The sequence below is a fragment of the Trachypithecus francoisi genome, unplaced genomic scaffold (genome assembly GCF_009764315.1).
Source record: "Trachypithecus francoisi isolate TF-2019V2 unplaced genomic scaffold, Tfra_2.0 Lachesis_group11, whole genome shotgun sequence".
Taxonomy (NCBI): domain Eukaryota; kingdom Metazoa; phylum Chordata; class Mammalia; order Primates; family Cercopithecidae; genus Trachypithecus; species Trachypithecus francoisi.
This window is the reverse complement of record NW_022681456.1, coordinates 22,647,489-22,670,926: the sequence shown is the minus strand read 5'-3', so window position 1 is coordinate 22,670,926 and position 23,438 is coordinate 22,647,489. Positions and strand designations below refer to the sequence as shown.

General features: G+C 43.6%; 1 protein-coding gene across 1 annotated transcript in view; it reads right to left on the bottom strand.

Moving 5' to 3' along the window:
- PPTC7 (protein phosphatase targeting COQ7) overlaps positions 1 to 23,438 on the bottom strand; it is a 51,373-nt gene that overhangs the window by 4,817 nt on the left and 23,118 nt on the right. The window contains exons 2-5 of the mRNA XM_033220632.1: positions 14,232 to 14,411; positions 8,353 to 8,551; positions 2,114 to 2,237; positions 416 to 545 (exon numbers count right to left, since the gene is read on the bottom strand). Of these exons, the coding sequence (XP_033076523.1) occupies positions 416 to 545; positions 2,114 to 2,237; positions 8,353 to 8,551; positions 14,232 to 14,411 (633 nt within the window). The remainder of the gene's footprint in view (positions 1 to 415; positions 546 to 2,113; positions 2,238 to 8,352; positions 8,552 to 14,231; positions 14,412 to 23,438) is intronic.

The window sequence follows — 23,438 nt, the reverse complement described above, 5'->3', positions numbered from 1 at the left end:
CTGCTGTGGCAATTTGGCAGGCAAATACTGTTGAGTCCCACAGAGCAGAGGAAGGGAGAAGCGAAATGTCAGACACGTGAAAGGCAAAATGTTAAACTGTTAGGAATGTCCACGCACTCTGGGCAGAGCTCAGAGGCCTTTTGGGCTCAGGTCCAAGCATTGCGGTGGCGGCAATAAAGGGCTTCAGGTTCCACCTGCCTCTGCGGCCAATGAGGTTCAGTTCTGAAGGGCATGCTGTGTGGGGAAGACGTAACGACATGCACTTGCTCTCATCCTCCTGACCTTGCTGAAAGCCACCAGTGCACAGCTTGGGGGCTGGGAAAGGATACCTCCACAGTCTCACCCAGAGCCCAGAATGCTCCACTCTACTGACACCACGTCCCCAGTCCCTATGACCTTCCCAAAGAATGCTTACCTCTCACATTTAATCCATTGTCACATGCAAACTGTGCAAAAGGTGACATATAATTTGGGTCATAGGCCAGCTCATGAGCTTGCTCAGCAATGCTTCTTGCAGTCTGTTGTATACTCTCATAATTTGAATTCTAAGATAAAGCATGAGGAAGTTATTTTACCATAATGCTCAAGACAGTAACATTTATCTAACCACCTTTTCCATCATTTAAGTTTTATTCTAGTTAGAAAAGACATTAAAACATCATGCCCTGGCTAATATGAACAAGACACCAGTGCTGCCTGCACAAGGTATCAATCAGAAAGTCCTTTGCTATGGTGGCCTTATGCCCTAAAGTTTGGATTTTCATTTTTGCATTTTTCCCATTTGAAATTCTTCAGGTATTCTTGCTAAAATAGGATGAACTGAAAAGGCAGATTCTGATAGCCTTTGAAGGATACTTCAAAAACTTACCTGCTTAGGAACACACCCTGGCCAACCCCAGTTTGCCTCCAAGAGCTGCCAGTTGCTCTAGTGAAAATACCTTCAGAATTTTGTATCAGGAGGACATTCCTGTCTAGCTGTGAAATCTTGGGCCTTAACTTTATCTTTGCTGCTCCAACTACCTCATCTGCAAAACGGGGATGGGAACACGAGGTCCACTTCAGCTCTAGTTTCAGTGTAACGACAGGTCTCTGCTTCAATGTCACCTCCTCAAAAAGGCCCTCCCTGACCAATCTATCTAAAGTAGTAGCAGTCCCTTCTACTCTCTATTCCCTTATCCAGCTTTGTTTTTCTTCTTATTTAGCACCCACATTACATCATAGATTTACTTCCCTGTATTTATCTATTTTCCTCCACTAGGATGTAAGTTCCATACAGGTAGGGACTGTGTAGATTCTGCTCACCACTGTGTCACCACACAGAACACAGTGCCTGCAACAAGGAAGCACCTCACACTGCACTCCACAGACAAGGCGTGGCACTAAGGAGTCCTACACAGGGCTGTAGTTAATCCTCACTGCAACCCTATAAAAGAGGATCTTTAGGATGCCCCATTTTATGTGAAGAAAATACTGCTTAAACACTTTTAAGAAACCCTAGATCTCAGCAACTTCAATAAATAATTAAAAAAAGAAAGAAAGAAATGTACCCAAAGTCATACTGGTTAGAGGTAAAGACTCATGAGAAAAAGACTAATTTTTCCCAGAGTGTGTTCACAAAGCCAGGAAAAAGTTGAAAGCCTAGTTTTCACCTCCTTCCTCTCTCTATGGGAGAAACCCAAACTATTTGGTTACCAGTGGCAGCTCAGGTCACATTGAGGCTTCCAGCGGCCTGCTGCCTTTGGCTGGCTCTGACATGACTATTTCCCGTCTTTGCCTGATTCAACACCTGCTGGGTGTGTTAGAAGAATAAAAGGAGAAAAAGACAACCAGGACCCAACACCATTAGACACCATTAAAATACAAATAAAGATACAAACAAGAAATGCCCTCCATCTAGACTTTTCCTACTTTTACCAGCCTATGAAAAACTTGGGTAGGAAGCTTCTTTTTCCAAGTGCTCTAATTATTTGAAAGACCAGAGCTATTACTAGTTTCCTGAAATTCACAAAATAGTTCTTTCCAAAACTACAAAGAGATAATGCAACTGAATCCATAAAACTCAGCTGTCCAGAGAGGGCCACTGTTCCCAAGAGCTAACCTTTGAGTTAATTACCTTTAACTTTTTTAGCTCCTGAAGGATCATATAATCAGGCATGTTGTCAAAGAGTCCATCTGTTGCCGTCAGGATAATGTCTCCTAACTGGACATCAAAAGACGTGCTATCAGCAGCATCCGGACTGTGGCAAGGACAGGAGAGGGACAAAGTTAAAAAGGCCCTTTAGAGATGAGTTCAAAATGTCCTACAGGCACTATTTTACAATGTAATAAGCCTTTTGCAAGAAAAACTAATTTATAATAATGTAATCAATTTTTTTAAAAAGTCACTCTGAAACTCCCAACCCTGAAAAAAGTTAATTGAAAACTAATATAAAATGTTTCAAAATTTTAACTGAAACTCCTGAGTAAAACCAAGTATGATGATTAGTCACAAGTGGCTGAGAAGGAGGAAGGGTTCTCTTCTGAGTCAGATCTAACACACCTCTAAAATCCAAGCGGAAATGAGTCTTTATTCCTAATACTTTAGAGCCAAATTCCATCTTCCCTCTCTCTCCTTTTTTTTGAGATGGAGTCTCGCTCTGTCACCCAGGCTGGAGTGCAGTGGCATGATCTCTGCTCACTGCAAGCTCCGCCCCTCCGGGTTCACGCCATTCTGCCTCAGCCTCCCGAGTAGCTGGGACTACAGGCGTGTAAAATAGTGCCTGTAGGACCACAGTCATGCACCACCACGCCCGGCTAATTTTTTTTTTACATTTTTAGTAGAGACAGGCTTTTGCCATGTTGGCCAGGCTGGTCTTGAACTCCTGACCTCAGGTGATCCACCTGCCCTGGCCTCCCAAAGTGCTGGGATTACAGGTGTGAGCCACTGTAATCACCAGTCGCCCAGCCCACCCTCTCTTATTCACATATTTCACTCATCAGTTTCCTTGGATATTTGAATCTGGCTCCTGGGGTGCCGTGAGGGTGGAATGATGAGTACTTGTGGAGAACAACATGCCAATCCTATAAGAATTCATTCACTAGGCCAGGCACGGTGGCTCAAGCCTGTAATCCCAGCACTTTAGGAGGCCGAGACGGGCGGATCACGAGGTCAGGAGATCGAGACCATCCTGGCTAACAAGGTGAAACCCCGTCTCTACTAAAAAAATACAAAAAACTAGCCGGGCGAGGTGGCGCAGCCTGTAGTCCCAGCTACTCGGGAGGCTGAGGCAGGAGAATGGTGTGAACCCGGGAGGCGGAGCTTGCAGTGAGCCAAGATCCGGTCCCTGCACTCCAGCGTGGGCGACAGAGCGAGACTCCGTCTCAAAAAAAAAGAATTCATTCACTGCTGGGCGTGGTGGCTCACGCCTGTGATCCCAGCACTTTGGGAGGCCAACGCAGGTGGATCACCTGAGGTCAGGAGTTCAAGACCAGCCTGACCAACATGGTGAAACTCCATCTCTACTAAAAATTTAAAAATTAGCTGGGCGTGGTGGCACACATTTGTAATCCCAGCTATTCAGGAGGCTGAGGCAGGAAAATTGCTTGAACCCGGGAGATGGAGGTTGCAGTGAGCCAAGATTGTGCCACTGCCTTCTGGCCTGGCGACAGAGTGAGACTTGGCCGGATTACTGAGGTCAGGAGTTCGAGACCAGCCTGGTTAAAACTCATTTCTACCAAAAATACAAAAAATTAGCCGGGCGTGGTGGCATGCGCATATAATCCCAGCTACTAGGGAGGCTGAGGCAGAAGAATCGCTTGAACCTGGGAGGCAGAGGTTGCAGTGAGCTAGATCACGCCACTGCACTCCAGCTAGGGCTATAGGAGCGAAACTCCGTCTCAAAAAAAAGAAGAAGAAGAAAAAAAAAGAATTCATTCACCTGAAATATCTACAGTGTATTGGCACAGTAAGGACTCTGTGTCTCCCCAGGGTCCCAAAGTGCTCACCATACATGGGTATTTATTAGTGTGCCTGGTTTAACACGTCTTCAAGAAATATCTTGGTATCTTGACTAGGCATGGTGGCTCACGCCTGCAATCCCAGCACTTTGGGAAGCTGAGGCAGGCAGATTACTTGAGGTCAGTAGTTCAAGACCAGCCTGGCCATCATGGTAAAACCCCATCTCTGCTAAAAATATAAACATTAGCCAAGCATGGTGGCATGGTGGCGTGTGCCTATAATCCCAGCTACTCGGAAGGCCGACACAGGAGAATCGCTTGCTTCAACCCCAGAGGTGAAGGTTGCAGTGAGCTGAGATGGCACCACTGCACTCTAGCCTGGGCGACAAAGTGAGACTCCATCTCAAAAAAAAGAAAAAAGAAGTATCTGTTGCATAACTAAATGAAAGCAGCAGCTAAATATTTGACTCTCCAAATTGGGGAAAAAAACTCTTCAATATACTGTTGAAGAAAAAAGCAAGGTGCAGACGGTGTGTCGTATGTGCAACCATTTCCATAAAGAAAAAAAAAGGGCAGAAAGACACACAGATATGGATGCTTCTATATGCAGAGAATAAATATGGAGAGAATCAAAGAAACTGCTCATAGTGGGCTGTGGCTGGTGGCTCATGCCTGTAATCCGAGCACTTTGGGAGGCCAAGGCGAGCAGATCACTTGAGGTCAGGAGTTCAAGCCCAGCCTAGCCAACATGGTGAAACCCCGTCTCTACTAAAAAAATACAAAAACTTAGATAGTGGTGGTGCACGCCTGTAATTCTAGCTACTCGGGAGGCTGAGGCAGGAGAACTGCCAGAGCCAGGGAGGCAGAGGTAGCAGTAAGCTGAGACTGCGCCACTGCACTCCAGCAGCCTGGGCAACAGAGCGAGATCTCTCTCAAAAAACAAAAAGAAAGAAAGAAACTGCTCATAGCGGCTACCTTTGAGGAGAGAATGTGGCTGAGGACAGAAACAGGGGCAGATGTCTCACTAAACTTTTTTGTGTACAACTCTTAAAAACAAAAAAAACAAAAAAAAACCAGATGCATCCATAAAAATGGGGGAAAACCCTGGGTGGGGAGAAAAGATCTTATATTCAGAGATCATGGCCTCCTGAGGCTGGTTCTTGGGCACTTCCTTTTTTTTTTTTTTTTTTTTTTTTGAGACAGAGTCTTGCTCTGTCGCCCAGGCTGGAGCGCAGTGGCGCGATCTCACTTCACTGCAAGCTCCACCTCCCGGGTTCACGACATTCTCCTGCCTCGGCCTCCCGAGTAGCTGGGACTACAGGCGGGACTACTGGCACCGGCCACTGTGCCTGGCTAATTTTTTTGTATTTTTAGTGGAGACGGGGTTTCACTGTGGTCTCGATCTCCTGACCTTGAGATCTGCCCGCCTCGGCCTCCCAAAGTGCTGGGATTACAGGCGTGAGCCACCGTGCCCAGCCTCTTGGGTACTTCTTAAGGCCAGTTTCACGCCTTCCAGGCCTCCCTGGGGAGGGAAAGGTGAGATCTGATAATCTGCCTTAACCTGTAATTAAGGAACAAGAGCCAGGAAAGCAAATCAGATACTGACCCGGAAGGGAGGCCCCAGACACAAAGCACCCTAAGCTTGACAGAAAAACCCCAACACTTGTGTAAGCAACATGTGACAACATTTGTGAAGAGAAAGCATAAAAACTACCAAACAAAAGCACACATGCCTGAGGATTCACACTAAATGCACTCAGAAAATTTCTGGTTTATCCTCACTTGACTGAGGAAGAAGGTGGCACATGTGAAGTTCTGCCACGTGCTGCTGCAGGGAACCGACTTTCACTTACACATTTAGATAATCAACATTTTGTAAAAATGTCTACTAAAGGAAAACCTGCAAGTTAAGGTTAAAATAATATTCTGTAGATAAGAGGGACCATTAACTAAGGAGATACATGCAGCATGAAAAAAAAAAAGGAAAAAGACTGTAAAACTGGGGGAAACGAGGTCAATTCTCTCTGTGGAATAAAGAGAAAACCATGCAAGATGCTCTCATCTACTCAGCCTTTGAAAGCTAATCCGATTGTAGAAGTGTAGATTAATGACCAGGTTGGCACTGAAGCTCTGTTTTATGCTGAGGTTTTTCTTTCCCCAGGAGTGTCCTTTGCTATTCTGTCTGTGAGAGTCTTGCTCCCATTGGACCGTTCGTCCTCTCCTAACACTCCCACCCATGAGCTTGGTGTTCCGCCAGCTGCAGTTTTGCCCATTTTGATTGAACATACTGTGCTGCTGGAAACTTTTGACTGCACTGAAACATGAGCTGAAATCACATGCTAGCGAGCTGTCTCTGGGCTCCAGGGGAAGCCACCTCCACCTCGTTGGCACGCCGGCAGAGTACTGCCCCAACCTGTCTGTCCCACAGACAGTGTGTGAGATATGGCAGGGCTGCTTTGGTGCTTGGCAGCCCAACAAGAAGAATCAAATGAAGAAAAAATTAAAAGCACCAGTCTCCAAAAACTGTGATCTGAGCTTGGGCTCTATGGAGGCCTTGGGGTTCAGAGTTCTCCCCACTCCAGTGTGGCTAACAATAATGTAGATTACAGCCAACTTAAGAAGGGGCTAGAATCAAATATTCTTCCAATTATGGTCACCCGCCTACTTTTACTTTTTACTTTCGGATTTGAGCTGGTGACCATAATTGGAAGAATATTTAGACTTTTAAAAAGTTACTTATACTGCTAAAGTTACTTTTTAGATGGGCAATACTGAATATTTAATTATATAACATGCTCATTCCAGTTTAAAAGATGGCAATAATAATAATTCATTTTATCTTAGTTTGGACCTAAGAGCTGGTTTAATAAGAGCTATTAAGCAGAGACAAGTACTTGCTAGAATGCTTCTACTTTTACAAAAGGCTCATTGTCCATTAATCAACATTTATGAATTGCCAGTGATGTTTGTGCCAGGTTCTATAAAGCTATAAGATTGTTAAAGACACTGAAATCTGGGGCTTTGCCTTACTCTGGATACTCATCTAAGAAAAGAAAAACTGTAAAAGTCAACTCAAAAAAGCACTGTCTTGGCTGGGCACAGTGGCTCATGCCTGTTAATCTCAGCACTTTGGGAGTCCGAGGCGGGTGGATCATGAGGTCTGGAGTTTCAGACAAGCCTGGCCAACACGGTGAAACGCCAACTCTACTAAAAATACAAAAATTAGCCAGGCATGGTGGCGGGCGCCTGTAATCCCAGCTACTTGGGAGGCTGAAGCAGGAGAATCACTTGAACCGGGAGACAGAGGTTGCAGTGAGCTGAGATCATGCCATTGCACTCCAGCCTGGGCAACAAGAGCAAGACTCTGTCTCAGAGAAGGAGGGGAAGAAAAAAGTACCATCTTGGAATGTTCTTGACAATTTAAAAGTGAACTGAGAAAAGACGTGAGAAAGAAAAAGAGAACACCTCAATAACATTATCAAAGAACATATCCAAGACCACTTTTTTTAAGAGACAGGGTGTCGCTATGTCGCCCAGGCTGGACTCTACCGATTTTCCAGCCTCAGCCTCTGAAGTACCTGGGACTATGGTTCTACACCACTGTGCCCACCTCAAGACCATTCTGGCCTTAATGTTTTGGTTTTTTTTGAGACAGAGTCTTGCTCTGTCACCTAGGCTAGAGTGTAGTGGCGTGATCTCGGCTCACTGCAACCTCTGCTTCCCGGGTTCAAGTGATTCTCCTGCCTCAGCCTCCCGAGTAGCTGGGACTACAGACGCCCGCCACCACGCCCAGCCAATTTTTGCATTTTTAGTAGAGATGGGGTTTCACCGTGTTGGCCAGGCTGGTCTTGAACTCCTGGCCTCAAGTGATCCACCCACCTCAGCCTCCCAAAGTGCTGGGATTATAGGCCTGAGCAACCGTGCCCAGCCACTCAAGACCATTTTGATTCAATTTCCTGCAAGTTCTACTTGATGCATGTAATAAGAGGTCTAGAGAATCAGGAAGTTACTCTGATAAATAACGCAGATGTCTATTTGTGCTCTTCCCCAACAATGTATGCAAAATCTTGTATAAGCAATGGCATGCATGAACAATGACTCATTTCTCCAGCACAATTTCATAAAGGTACTGTATGTACCATGTGGTGTTGATATGAAAAACTGATATTCTGTAAGCCTGAAATAGCATTTTCATGGTCTTGTCAAATTATTGGGTATTTATCAGAATTCCACTGAGCTAGATTGTCTAGTTCCAGCAAAGTATCCTTCAAAGTTAAACTAAAAGGTCCTCTTGATGAGGACATTCTCTGTCTTCTTTTCATGGAAATACCTACCTCACTGCATTCAAGGGGGACAGGAGGGGACTATGAATGAACCACATCCTGCTCACATTTAATGGCTGAGAGGGGAGATTACCTGTCACTCAAGACGACTCCCTCAGCTTCAGGGGGAGCGATTGAGAGCTGGAATGGAGTGTTGAAGTAATGCTGCTGCTCATCTGATCGGTGCACAACTTCACCACCCCTGACAACCAGGAAGCCTGAATCGCCCAGGTTTGCTGTGTGTAAGCGGTGGCTGGTTCTGTCCAGCACCACAATGCAGGCGGTGCTGCTACCTAGAAACAAAAATCATCTCCATTTATTTTTTCTTCCTAGGCTGCCTTTGCACACACATTAATACATAACCCCAAAGAGCAACACACCATAATATGAATCTCCATTGCCTAAACAGGACCTTTCTTAGTTATGTTCCACATCCTCTATGAATGTCAATAATACCCTGATCAGGGTTAACATGGTGGGGAAAGAAAAAGGATTTGTATTATAAATAGTAACTGGGCCACCGATGATCTGAATTCTTCCATTTGCAGTGATAGAAAGCAATAAAAATGACTGGTATTTAATCACACTATTTCAACAGTAGTGCTATATCACCTATGCCAAATGCTCAAAAGCATGTTGTTGAGATATTAAGTTTTAATACTTAAATGCCAGAATGAAAATGTTACATTTTCCTGACATTTCTTATTAGTCACTGGCAGGAAGCCTTCTCCACAAAATTCACCAACATTTAAGACAGGGCACATAACTACAATTTTAAACCAGATTTCCATCTGTTGAGGTCATGAAGAACTTTTATTGGAGACTAATGACTCACTCACTATGAGGCAACAAGACCAAATTTCTGCAGGCAGCTTGTGGAATCAACCTGTTCATTCGACAGAGACTCTGGGCAAAGAACTCAAGATAGCTTAGCTGTGCACAGGCCACAGAATCTTCCCTAGACTGAAACGCTAACGGCACAACTAGCAGAGACCGCTCTCAAGTACTAACAGTTAAACCTATACCTACCTCCACCAGAAAAATGGCAACATAGAAAAATAGGCAGTTCACAAAGAAATAAATGTAGATGATCTGTAAATATATGAAAAAATGACCACCTCACTAGTAACGCTTTTCACCTATTAGTTTAACACGAGTCAAAAGAAGATAATGCATGGTGTTGGCAAAGTGTAGGGAACATGCCCACTGCACAGAACATTCTGTGGGAGTGAAAAGTAAAAGTAAACAACTTTCCTGGAGGGCAAGATAGCCCTGAAAAATGTACCTCCTTTCATCTAGCAATTCCATCTGTGAGAATTTATGCTAAGAAAATAATTAGAGGGACAAACAAGACTTAAGTACAAAAACATTGCTTAAGATGAGGAAGAACTAGAAACAATCTAAACATCTAAAATAAGGGACTGGTTAAATAAATTACAGTACATCCATACAGTGCAAAGATACACCATCACGTAATACTCAGGAGTACAGGCTCTGGAGTCAGCCTGCCTATGTCTGAATCCTAACTCTGCCACTTCCCAGCTCTGTGACGGAGAGAGCTACTTAACCTCTCTGTGCCCCAGTTTCCTCATCCACAAAAATAGGGATAACAGTAAGTACCTCACAGAATTGTTTCTAAGGATTAAAATTAGTTAAGTCATGTCAAACCCTTACAACAGATAGTGTTAGCTATTTTATAGCCATTAAAATTATATAAAATATATTTGAAAGGAAAGGTAACTTTAAAATAAGTAGATTACAAACTCATGAAAGTTTCCTTAACAAAAGATGATGTCAAAACTTAAAGAACTGTACACCAAAAAGAGTAATGTTTACTAGAAGTAAATTTTTTAAAAAAAGCAATAGGCAAAGTCTAAATTATTTAAATAATGGTTAAAAGGAAAACAAAACAAATAGGCCATGGAACCAGCTGTATTGAATCCCAGTGTGTCATCATTTTCCAGTTATATGACCATGGCAAGTCACTTATTCTCTCCAGATTTGTTTCTTCCTGACAAAACAGGCATCAGGTGGCTCATGCCTGTAATCCCAGCACTTTGAGAGGCCGAGGCGGGTGGATCATTTAAGGCCAGGAGTTTGAGACTAAGCCTCCAAGCCTGGCCAACATGGTGAAATCCCCTCTCTACTAAAAATACAAAAAATTAGCTGGACGTGGTGGTGCACGCCTGTAATCCCAGTTACTTGGGAGGCTGAGGCACAAGAATTGTTTGAACCCGGGGCGGGGCGGAGGTTTCAGTGAGCTGGGATTGCACCACTGTACTCCAGCCTGGGCAACAGGGCAAGACCCTGCCTCCAAAAAAAAAAAAAAAAAAAAAAAAAAGGCGGAGGGGAATAACATTAAGTACCTATGTATTTACCTCATGGGGCTGTTGTGAGCACACAGTAGACTCAATTCAAGTTACCATTCTTCTATGCACAAATACACACAGAAAAAAAATCTGAAAGCATAATCACTCAAATATTAATAGTTTTCTTAGTGGGATTATGGGTAATTCTTGTTAATTTTGTCCTAACAAAGTAACTTAAAAACACTTAAAAATATACATATCTTTCTCATGCTAACGTACAGAAATTCCATTTCCTTGTTATCTACAGTATATGCATTAGTACTAAACTCATACTACGCTAGCCATTAAGTGTCAATGAAAAGCAAAGCATGGGTACTATAACTCACTGGCAGTGCTGTCAGATAACCCGCTCCATAGCTTACAGTAGGACAAGGATTGCCCATTACCTTTCCTTCCTAACTCACTGCACATCAACTCTAACCATTTATCATTAATAGATCACCACCCAAAACATCTTCTGAAAACTCATGGGATTATATTCTGAGAAAGAAAAACAACCCGAGTAGCACATCCTTGAAAATTCTGCTGCAAGAAGGACTCATGTGACTCGTTATTACTCACTGATGAAGCCAGGCTATCCTTTGCTACCCTGTGACAGTAACTCGCCGAGTTGGAATCAAAACAGTCCTGGTGAGTGACTGAGCTTCAGTATCCAAAGCAGCACCAACGAGTATAAGCCCGGCCTTACAGAACCATCTGGGCTTGGAGTGTACCCTCCTCCTTTGCCTCCTCAAATTCCTGATGTGTGCACATGGCTCAGGCCCCAGCAGCCTAATATTGGGAGAAAAGCTCATCATTCTCATGTGCTTGGAGAGGAACAAGCAGGCAAAGATGAGTAAGAAAAGCGGTGCTGAGAACCACAGCGTAGGATGTTTAGACAAATGACCCGTATAGATGGGAACGCAGGCGAGTCCCTCATCCTCAAATGGAAATATTTTTATCACCCAGCCCCTTATTTTGTAAACTACTACTAAGCCTTTTGTGTGGCAGAAAAAGGGATAACCTTATTAGGACCAATCCCTCATGTTCTTAAGATACGCTGGCTGCTTAGGACCTTATCAATCCATTTAAGGGTTTCTGAGGAAATCATATATGTCAACAATTAGTCTGTAATGCCCTTAGACCCAAACACAGCTAGAAAGTCAAAGAAATAAATGGTTACAGCTACCAGCTTGCCTTTTATATTGGAATTGCTTTGTAGGCTTTTTCGCAATTGCTGGATTAAAAAAAAAATTACCTAACTTAAAAAGTTGTCATGATTTACAATTATATCTAGCTGAAGTTCAGTAAAACTCAGCAGCCTGTCTTTGTCAAAATATGCTTGAGTTTCATTACCAACAGCCTAGAGATGTGTAGATTTTGTGAAAAAGAGGTATGTCAAACATGGTGATGAAAGACTACTTCAATGTGCCTTTTAGGAGAAAAAAGTAATCACAATATTCAATGCAAGAAAATATTATTTTCTCTAATATTAAATTTAAATATATTTTATTAATATCTCCCAGATACATGAGGGTGAACAGAAAGAAAGGGAAAGTAGGAATAGGAAAAAAAGCACAGCAAAAACCAAAGCTTTTAAAGTGTAAAATCAGGATAGTTATGTGTTTTGTAACCGGTTATCTCAAGTCAATGATCGGGGGTCAGGGGGTCAGCAGAGCCACTCTTGAGAACATGCAGGAGTCAGGCCCCTGGAATCTGTGTCTAGGGGCTCTCTCTCCATTTAACATGTGAAGCAAGGAGATCAGAGGTTAAGTGGGTTGCCCAAAGTCACACAGCAAGTTGACAGAGAGGTGCTAGAAATAGAATCTAGAATGTTTCACTGTGCTAGGCAAGCTCCAGATTGCATGTCCAAAACAGGGAATTCAGACAAAGCAGTATATACTGCAACTGCAAGACAAGATTCCTCCTCAGTTTGATGAAAAACAAGTTAGTTAATCACAGCACAAAGACAGAAGACAGCAGACTGATAAAAAGTACTCCTTACAAAGGACTTTAAACTGAAGGCAAATTCTACAACTGTGGTGATCTCCATTAACACTGAACAGGGGCTGATTTTTTTTTTTTTTTTTTTTGAGACGGAGTCTTGCTTTGTTGCCCAGGCTGGAGTGCAGTGGTGCGATCTTGGCTCACTGCAAGCTCCCCCAGGTTCATGCCATTCTCCCGCCTCAGCCTCTCAAGTAGCTGGGACTACAGGCGCCCGCCACCACACGGGCTAATTTTTTGTATTTTTAGTAGAGACAGGGTTTCACTGTGTTAGCCAGGATGGTCTCAATCTCCTGACCTTGTGATCCGCCAACTTCAGCCTCCCAAAGTACTGGGATTACAGGTGTGAGCCACCGCGCCTGGCCGAACAGAGGCTGATTTTAAATGTCAATGGTGACTGGGAGGGAGGCTTTCTAGTAACTAGAAAGATGCTGGCAATGAGCAGAAATGTAATAATACCCTGAGAGTCTGCTTAGAAGGCTGGGTAAGTTCCCAGGAAATCATTTAACAAACAAATGTAGAGGCCTGGCCAAAGGATGCTCCATTAGCATACCAGATAAACAACCCCTAGATATTTGGTTTTAAATTTTCTAATACAAGATTATCGGGGATCTAATTTGTGCCAAGTTATTTCACCAACTAATCACCTGTTAGCAGTGTGGGGTGACCAAACACAACTTGAACTCATTACAGGTAATGAACTGAATTTTGCAGGCCAGATCCTTTCTTTTCTTTCCTCTTGCTCTTCTTTCTTCTTTTACCAAATTTTAGAATCCCTCAACAATACAGTTTTAACTTTTTATGTTTCTAAACTTGAAATATGTGAAATCTGTTAGGTGGAATTCTGCAATGTTCTCTCTTCCCTTCACAACATGTTCCTGAGTAGAGCATGCAGCTTTAAGTCATTTCTTTTCACAATGTATTTTTCTACAACAGACAGACTTTTAGGTTGTCCCCAGTTCTCTGCTATTATTGGCAACATTTTGAGAACATTCTCATACCTATCTCTTGGTTCACGTATTGTGCAAGAGTTTCTCTAGTCTAGGGTAAACACCTAGAAGTGCAATTGCTGCGGCATACTATGTGTTCATATTTAATACCAAATTGTTTTCTGAAGTGCTGTACCTATCCACATTCCCTCCAAACAGTACTAAGTATTCTGGTTAGCCTATAGTTTCTCTTTTTTTTTTTTTTTGGAGACAGAGTTTCGCTCTTGTGGTCCAGGTTGGAGTGCAATGGTGCCATCTCGGCTCACTGCAACCTCCACCTCCCGGGTTCAAGTGATTCTCCTGCCTCAGCCTCCCAAGTAGCTGGGATTACAGGCATGCGCCACCATGCCCAGCGAATGTTTGTATTTTTAGTAGAGACAGGGTTTCTCTATGTTGGTTAGGCTGGTCTCGAACTCCCGACCTCAGGTGATCTGCCCGCCTCAGCCTCCCAAAGTGCTGGGATTACAGGCGTGAACCACTGTGCCCAGCGGTTAGCCTATAGTTTCTCTATCACACTCTGCTTAGTAGGAAGAGCCTCAGAAAAAAGCTGGTCCGATAAGTGATTTTCTTGGTTTTGTTTTTAAACATCTGGGGGGCTTCGTTAGAGGAAAACACATAGGATATCCACTTACCGAGCAAAGGTACTTTATTTTGCAGCAACTCACAGTAGCTTGTGGTGAGAATTCCAATGGGATTACTAGGTACGAACCGTCCTTCTTTTACTAAACGTTCGCACGTCCGCATTAAAGTCCCTGAGAACTGAGACGGATCAACTCCATAGTCTCTCCAGCCTCCTACACCATCTGCGACCCCTGAAGAAAAAAAAAATTACATTAAAAGAACAATCTTACCAACTTCTCAGGAATTCTTACCTCTGTTTTCTCCTAACAGTTAATTTCACTACATGCTACTACATATATTTACTCCAAAATTCATTATAAAAAGCACTCACGTTTAATGTATTCTACACTAACACTCCTAAGCCACATTCTCTACTTAGAATTTGGCCTTTCATATATTGATGAATAAACTTTTGAGCTACCACAGGGTGGCATTGCCTACCAGCCAAGAGTTCAATTTCAGCAGGATTAGCATCTGTGTAAAGATGTATTTGTCATTAATACTTTGTCGTCTTTTATAAGAATGAAAACTGATTTTTAAACAAAGTGCTGATGCTAGTGATGATACAACTGAGGCAGAGCTGGAGATCACAAAGAACATCAAAAGCTGCAAACATTGGTCAATCACTGGGAAATAAAGAACAAAATTGAGAACATATCCCATCCCCTCTCCTTCTACCCTGTGGAGGGCGGTACTGTACAATACAATAGCCATTCCACACGTGGCTACTGCGCATCTGAAATGAGGGTAGCCCAACTTGAGATGTGCCCCTCTAAGTATAAAACACACAGTGGGCTGGGCGCAGTGGCTCACACCTGTAATCCCAGCACTTTGAGAGGCCAAGGAGGGCAAATCATGAGGTCAGGAGATTGAGACCATCCTGGCTAACTCGGTGAAAACCTGTCTCTACCAAAAATACGAAAAACTAGCCGGGCATGGTGGCGGGCGCCTAGTAGTCCCAGCTACTCGGGAGGCTGAGGCAGGAGAATGGCGTGAACTCGGGAAGCCAAGCTTGCCGTGAGCCAAGATTGCTTCACTTCACTCCAGCCTGGGCGACAGAGCAAGACTCCGTCTCAAAAAAAAAAAACAAAAAACAAACAAACAAACAAACAAACAAACAAAAAACACAGTGGATTTTGAAAACTTAATATGAAAAAAAGTATAATCTCTTTGGGAGGCCAAGGCAGGTAGACTGCCTGAGGTCAGGAGATTGAGATCAGCCTGACCAACATGGTGAAACCCCGTCTTTACTAAAAATACAAAAAATTAGCCACGTATGGTGGCAGGCACCTGTAATCCCAGCTACCTGGGAGGCTCAGGCTGGGGAATCGCTTGAACCCGGGAAGCAGAGGTTGCGATGAGCCGAGATTGCGCCATTGCATTCAAGCCTGGGCAACAAGAGTGAAACTCCGTCGCTCTGTCGCCAGGCTGGAGTGCAGTGGTGTGATCTCAGCTCAATGCAACCTCTCCGCCTCCCGGGTTCAAGGGATTCTCCTGCCTCAACCTCCCGATTAGCTGGGACTACGGGTGCATGCCACCACACCTGGCTAATTTTTTTGTATTTGTAGTAGAGAAGGGGTTTCACCGTGTTAACCAGGATGGTCTCATCTCCTGACCTCATGATCTGCTGGCTGCGGCTTCCCAAAGTGCTGGGATTACAGGTATGAGCCACGGCACCCGGCCCCCCAAGACCTGCTTGGACAACACAGTGAGTACCTGACTCTACTAAAAATAAAAAAATTAGCCGGGCATAGTGGTGTGCACCTGTAGTCCCAGCTACTCAGAAGGCTGAGGCAGGAGGACTGCTTGAGGCCCGATGGTTGGGGCTACAGTGAGCCATGATTACACCACTGCACTCCAGCGTGGGTGGACCAGCAAGACCTGGCCTCAAAAAATGAAACAGAAAAAGAAAGAATATTTTGGATATAAAGCACCAAAGAGAATGCATTATCAAGACTCAGCTCACCTTTCATTATTTACCTATTTTTTTTTTTGAGACAGAGTCTCACTCTGTCACCCAGGCTGATGGACAGTGGCATGATCTCAGTTCACGGCAACCTCTGCCTCCCAGGTTTAAGTGATTCACCTGCTTCAGCCTCCCTAGCTGGGACTACAGGTGCTCGACACCACACCTGGCTGTTATTTGTAGGAGAGACAGGGTTTTGCCATGTTGGCCAGGCTGGTCTCAAACTCCTGACTTCAAGTGATCTGCCCACCTCAGCCTCCCAAAGTGCTGGGATTACAGGCATCAGCCACTGCATCCGGCCAAATTTCACCTTTTAAAAAATTAATTATTATTATTTTCACAGACAGTGGCTTGCTCTGTTGTCCAGGTTGGAGTGTAGTGTTAGGATCACAGCTCATTGCAGTCTTGAACTACCAGGCTTAAGTGATCCTCCTACCTCAGCCTCCTGAGTAGCAAGGACTACAGGGTCGTGCCACCACACCTAGCTAGTTTTTGTTTGTCTGGCAATACAGAGACAGGATCTCACTATATTGCCCAGGCTGGTTCTGAACTCCTGGGCTCAACTGATCCTCCTGCCTCAGCCTCCCAAAGTGCTGGGATTACAGGCGTAAGCCACCATGCCTGGCCTCTTTTTATTTTTAGTTAATATGAATACTAGGAAATTTAAAATTACATATGTGGCTTACATTATATTTCTACTGGATAGTACTAGTATAGAGCTTTTCATAGGCCCAAAGAGTTGCCAATGAGTTCAGAGTCTGATTAAAGCTCCTTTATCAAGAGGAAATTAGTGTTTAAGAAAGTCAATAAAATATCAAAGCCATCATACAATCTTCTACTCAAACTCTTGCAAAACACCAAGCTATTCTTTCCAACACTAAAACTAATTTCTATCTACTAAATTCAAAGACACTGAGAGAAAATGTCAAAAATATACATTATTAAGGCTTTAAATGGTCTTTCTGGAAGGATCCACAAGACATATTAGCAATGGTTGCTTTAGAAATAAGGAACTGGAAAGGCCGGGTGCGGTGGCTCAAGCCTGTAATCCCAGCACTTTGGGAGGCTGAGACGGGCGGATCACAAGGTCAGAAGATCAAGACCATCCTGGCTAACCCGGTGAAACCCCGTCTCTACTAAAAAATACAAAAAAAATCTAGCCGGGCGAGGTGGCAGGCGCCTGTAGTCCCAGCTACTCAGGAGGCTGAGGCAGGAGAATGGCCTAAACCCGGGAGGCAGAGCTTGCAGTGAGCTGAGATCCGGCCACGGCACTCCAGCCTGGGCGACAGAGCGAGACTCCATCTCAAAATAAATAAATAAATAAATAAATAAGGAACTGAAAATGATCCATTGAACAAAATGGGAATTTTTGCCTTTTACTTCATACTATTCTGTATTGTTTTAATTTTATTTTTATCATGAGCATGTATCACATGATTTTTTAAAACAGGGATTTTATAATTTTTAAAACTTTGAGCATGAAACATCCTTCCCATATACACATTTATATGTACATTCAACTTTAAGAATGTATTTGGTACAAAAGTAGCAGAGTGCCTATATATACATCCCTGAAAAAAGGGCTTAACATGAATTGGACACGTGAAACTATTTCTCTGGGGATGGTAGTTATCAAAAAGAAAGGGAACACACTGAAAAAGTAAGAGGAAACAGAATTGGAAGACATAAAGAAGGCGACAAATAGTTTATCACCATTGGGACAGCAACTTTCCCCACCTATGTGACCAACCAATAAGCCAAATTTCACGATGGGGCAATTCCAAACTAGCTAATTAAAGTAATAAAAAGTCTGGGATTGGTTTCAAAATATTTAAGGGGTTGAAGCAGGAGTGACAGAAGCACAGATGAAACAAGACTGGCCATGAATAGAAGCTGAATAAGAAGTACACCCATTTCTCTACTTTGATATATATTTAAAATTTCCATAACACAACATTTATATGATAACGATAACAAGTTTACAAAGAAAAAAGACCCTTTTGCCTGCTGTGTGGAGAGCAAGAGTGGAAGGAGGAGATTAAGTAAGAGATCCATTTCATAGTCCACTTTCATAGTCCACTCGCAATCTGCTGGCAGTGTGGTTAGAGGTGTGCAGACATTTGGGATCCATGAAACAGAACACGTGGATTGAGGGGTGAGGGTGAGGGAAAGAGAAGCAGCCGGGCTAACTAGGAATCTATCTTACAAGGAACAGCACATTTCACTCTGTTTTTCAAGGAGTTGTGAGGAGATTTGGGAAACTTTTTATATTAAGAGAATTTAAGATCATTTAAATAGGAACTTCTTTGGAGAAATTCTTATTTTACTAGGAGTAAGATTTCACCACAATTTAAAACACAACAATTTATGTTAAAATACAGAATATAACTATAAGCCTTGCAACACTATCTGATGAATCATTCATTCTTTTCAAACTACTGCCTGCTTCAGGGAAGAATTTCTTCTTAACTAGTCTCTGGTACAACTTCAATTAACTTTAACTACAAATTGGTTTCATCTGCAAATGCCCTTCACAAGAAAACTATTAAAATCTAAGATAACGTTTAGAGTTGATCCTCAATCCTCACACTCACTAAATAATCTGTCAGCAGGTTGAGTCTGACCTGACACAGCCCTTCAACATTAATCAGATTTCTCCCAGAATAGAGCGCAACCTTTCGGGCACCTGTTTGCTTTTTCACACAGGCAAAGGATGCCGAGCAAAACACCACTGACCAAATCTCTTTAGGGGAGACAGAAATTCAAAAAGCATATAAACTCTTCAATAAAGCTGTAGGGAAAAAAGCCTTAATACAGTACATATATATATAACTAAGTTATATGAGGGGAAGAGTTGTATTTGGGGTAAGAATCAGACTAAAACTAGAATAACCGGCCGGGCGCGGTGGCTCAAGCCTGTAATCCCAGCACTTTGGGAGGTCGAGACGGGCGGATCACGAGGTCAGGAGATCCAGACCATCCTGGCTAACACGGTGAAACCCCGTCTCTACTAAAAATACAAAAAACTAGCCGGGCGAGGTGGCAGGCGCCTGTGGTCCCAGCTACTCGGGAGGCTGAGGCAGGAGAATGGCGTAAACCCGGGAGGTGGAGCTTGCAGTGAGCTGAGATCCGGCCACTGCACTCCAGACCGGGCGACAGAGCAAGACTCCATCTCAAAAAAAAAAAAAAAAAAAAAAAACTAGAATAACCTACTACATGTATATATGAAACCTAATTTTATTCATATTAGGTGGTTGTTTCTACACAGAAATTAATGTCCTCTATTGCATAAGCAAAAGCTTCAGACTGCAAAGAGCAAGAACACACTTTAAACAGTGGAACTAATACAGATACAAAGGGAAATTTCATTCAGAATACATTTCAAAGGTAGAGAAAACTAATTGTTATAGGGAAATTGCTTAAGATCCCAAAGATGTCAGGAATACAACTATCAAACAGCAAAGGATAAGAATAAGAATACCCTAAGAGCAAATGCAGGCCACACGTGGACCACCACATTGTGCACACTGAGCTAGGAAATAAGGGGGCTGAGAGAAAGCCGGTCTCTGAGAAGCTCCCCTGCTAGTGGGGAGCTAGACTTTTCACAGAGAAATCAGACAAACGGCTCCCATAAACGCTGCTGCGGGATGGTCAACAGCCAGTGGTTAGTGCTTACGGACACGATGAGAATGGAGCATCTCAAGAACAGTGCCAGCCTGCTCTGAAAGTGGCATTCAGATAGTCCCTGGCGGGGGTCAGCCAGATTTCCGTGGCAGGGAAGGATAACAAGAAGAAAAGAAAGGCAGACAACTAGACACTGGGGCTTGGGTGAGCAGGGAGAAGCTGAAAAATGCAGAGCAGCAGCGAAAGTTGTAGAAAATCAAGAATGCCAGTTCAAGATTTCTTAAAATTCTTTATGCTACTGACCTGTGCTGTCTAACATGGGAGCCACTAGCCACGTGTGGCTATTGAGTCTAAAATGTCACTTGTTTGGATTGAGAAGTGTTTGCTATTAAGTGTAAAATACATTCTGGATTCCAAAAACTTAGTACCAACAAAAGAAAAACTAAAATGACTTAGTAATAGTTTTGTGTGGCCGGGCGCGGTGGCTCAAGCCTGTAATCCCAGCACTTTGGGAGGCCGAGACGGGCGGATCACGAGTCAGGAGATCGAGACCATCCTGGCTAACATGGTGAAACCCCGTCTCTACTAAAAATACAAAAAACTAGCCGGGCGACATGGCGGGCGCTGTAGTCCCAGCTGCTTGGGAGGCTGAGGCAGGAGAATGGCGTAAACCCAGGAGGCGGAGCTTGCAGTGAGCTGAGACCCGGCCACTGCACTCCAGCCTGGGCGGCAGAGCGAGACTCCGTCTCAAAAAAAAAAAAAAAAAAAAAAAAAAAAAAAAAAAAAAAAAAAAAAAAAAAAAAGTAATAGTTTTGTTTTCTTTAAGAGATGGGGTCTCACTCTAGCCCAGGCTGGAGTGGTGACCTGATCATAGCTCACTGCAGTCTTGAACTCCTGGGTTCAAGTGTTCCTCCCACCTCAGCCTCCTTAGTAGCTGGGATTACAGATACACCCCGACACATAGCATTTTTTTTTTTTAAGTTTTTGTAGAAACAAGGTCTCACTATGTTGCCCAGGCTAGTCTCAAAATTCTGGGCTCAAGCAATCTCACACCTTGGCCTCTCAAAGTGCTGAGATTATGGGCATGAGCCACTGCATCTGGCCAAGTTTAATATATATATATTAGGCATAGTTAAGAGGTTAACGGCCGGGCGCAGTGGCTCAAGCCTGTAATCCCAGCACTTTGGGAGGCCGAGACGGGCGGATCACAAGGTCAGGAGATCGAGACCATCCTGGCTAACCCGGTGAAACCCCGTCTCTACGAAAAAATACAAAAAACTAGCCGGGTGATGTGGCGGGCGCCTGTAGTCCCAGCTACTCGGGAGGCTGAGGCAGGAGAATGGCGTAAACCCAGGAGGCGGAGCTTGCAGTGAGCTGAGATCTGGCCACTGCACTCCAGCCTAGGCGACAGAGCGAGACTCGGTCTCAAAAAAAAAAAAAAGAGGTTAACACGATAATAAAATAGAACAATTATAACAATATACTATAATAAATGTTGTGTGAATGTGGTCTCTATTATTGTTACGTAATGTGGGTGTATTAGTTCGTTCTCATGCTGCTATGAAGAAATACCTGAGACTAGGTAATTTATAAAGGAAGGAGGTTTAATTGATTCATAGTTCTGCATGGCTGGAGAGGCCTCAGGAAACTTACAATCATGGCAGAAAGGGAAGCAAACACATCCTTCTTCACATGGCAGCAGGAGAGAGAAGTGCTGAGCAAAAGGGGAAAAGCCCCTTATAAAACCATCAGATCTTATGAGAACTCACTATCACAACAGTAGCATGGGGGTTTATGGGGATTATTATGGGAACTACAATTCAAGATGAAATCTGAGTGAGGACAATGCCAAAACACATCAATGGGTAACTGAAACCTCAAATAAGGGGAAACTACTGTTTCTGGATTTGGGGAATGAGAAAGTATTGATTAGATTATTTTATAGTTGGCAAGGGTGTGTAAATGCCTTTAAAAGACATTTAATTCTGTCTTGGGTATGTCGAACTTCAAGTGCCAGCAGGGCATCTTTGTGGAAGTGTTGTGTATAAAGTGAGGAACTATGAGTTTGCGGCTGGCAAGGCAAGTTGGGGCCAGAAAATCTAAGAATTGATACCTTAGTGGTGAATGAGACGCTCAGGTAGGGTATCCAGTTTGTCAGAATGATATAATCTCTATGGAGGCAGAGAGAAGTGAAACTAAAAAGTAGGCTGAATTAATAACTAGAAAGGCCTTGAATGCCAAGATAAAGAGGTTGCACCGAATATAGAAGCTATTTCCTTTAATTCACTGTAATCATCTTATGTCTCCATTAATAACATTCCGTGAGCACACATCTAGCTTAAGTGTTTCCTTTGACCCCAAATCCAATTAAAATCACTATTAGATTACGATAATGGTTACATATCAGAAATAGCTGAGCAAAAGACTGAGAAGAGACACAGAAAAATCCTTTAGTGCGTTTTTTTGTTTCTTTGTTTGTTTATGTTTTTTCAGATGGAGTCTCGCTCTGTCGCCCAGGCTGGAGTGCAGTGGTGTGATCTTGGCTCACTGTAACCTCTGCCTCCCGGGTTCAAGTGATTCTCTTGCCTCAGCCTCCCCAGTAGCTGGGACTACAGGCACACACCACCACACTCAGCTAATTTTTTGTATTTTTAGTACAGACGGGGTTTCACCGTGTTGGCCAGGATGTTCTTGAACTCCTGACCTTGTGATCCGCCCACCTCGGCCTCCCAAAGTGCTGGGATTACAGGCGTGAACCACCGTGCCCAGCCTAGTTTTATCTTTTCAATGGAAATGTCAGTTTTATGAAGCAAAATGAGCAATTAGAAAATAGTTATAGTATTTATGTTTCTACAAAGTATTAGGTTTTCCACAGACTGATTTTTTTTCCCTTTTTCTTTTTTTTTTTTTGAGACAGCGTCTCGCTCTGTCGCCCAGGCTGGAGTGCAGTGGCCGGATCTCAGCTCACTGCAAGCTCCGCCTCCCGGGTTTACGCCATTCTCCTGCCTCAGCCTCCTGAGTAGCTGGGACTACAGGCGCCTGCCACCTTGCCCGGCTAGTTTTTTGTATTTTTTAGTAGAGACGGGGTTTCACCGGGTTAGCCAGGATGGTCTTGATCTCCTGACCTTGTGATGCGCCCATCTCGGCCTCCCAAAGTGCTGGGATTACAGGCTTGAGCCACTGCGCCCAGCCCCTTTTTCTTTTTTTAACAGCATCCTGCTCTGTGACAGATGGAGTGCAGTGGTGCAAACACAGCTCACTGTAACTTCGAACTCCTGGGCTCAAGGGATCCTCCCACTTCAGCCTCCAGAGTACCTATGACTACAGGAATGCACCACCACACACAATTCATTTTTTTTTTTTTTTTTAAATTTTTTGTAGTGATGCGGTCTCATTATGTTGCCCAGGCTGGTCTCAAACTCCTGGGCTCAAGTGATCCTCCTGCCTCAGTCTCCCAAAGTGCTGGGATTACAAGCACAAGTCATCATGCCTGCTCTCACAGACTGATTTTCTACGGTTAAGAGTTAAAAAGGGGAGCAAAAAGAGTAATTCTGGGTGTCTGCCATCATTAAGTGTTTATAAGAAGAAAAAACTTTTTTTTTTTTAAAGAAATGGGGTCTTGGGCCCA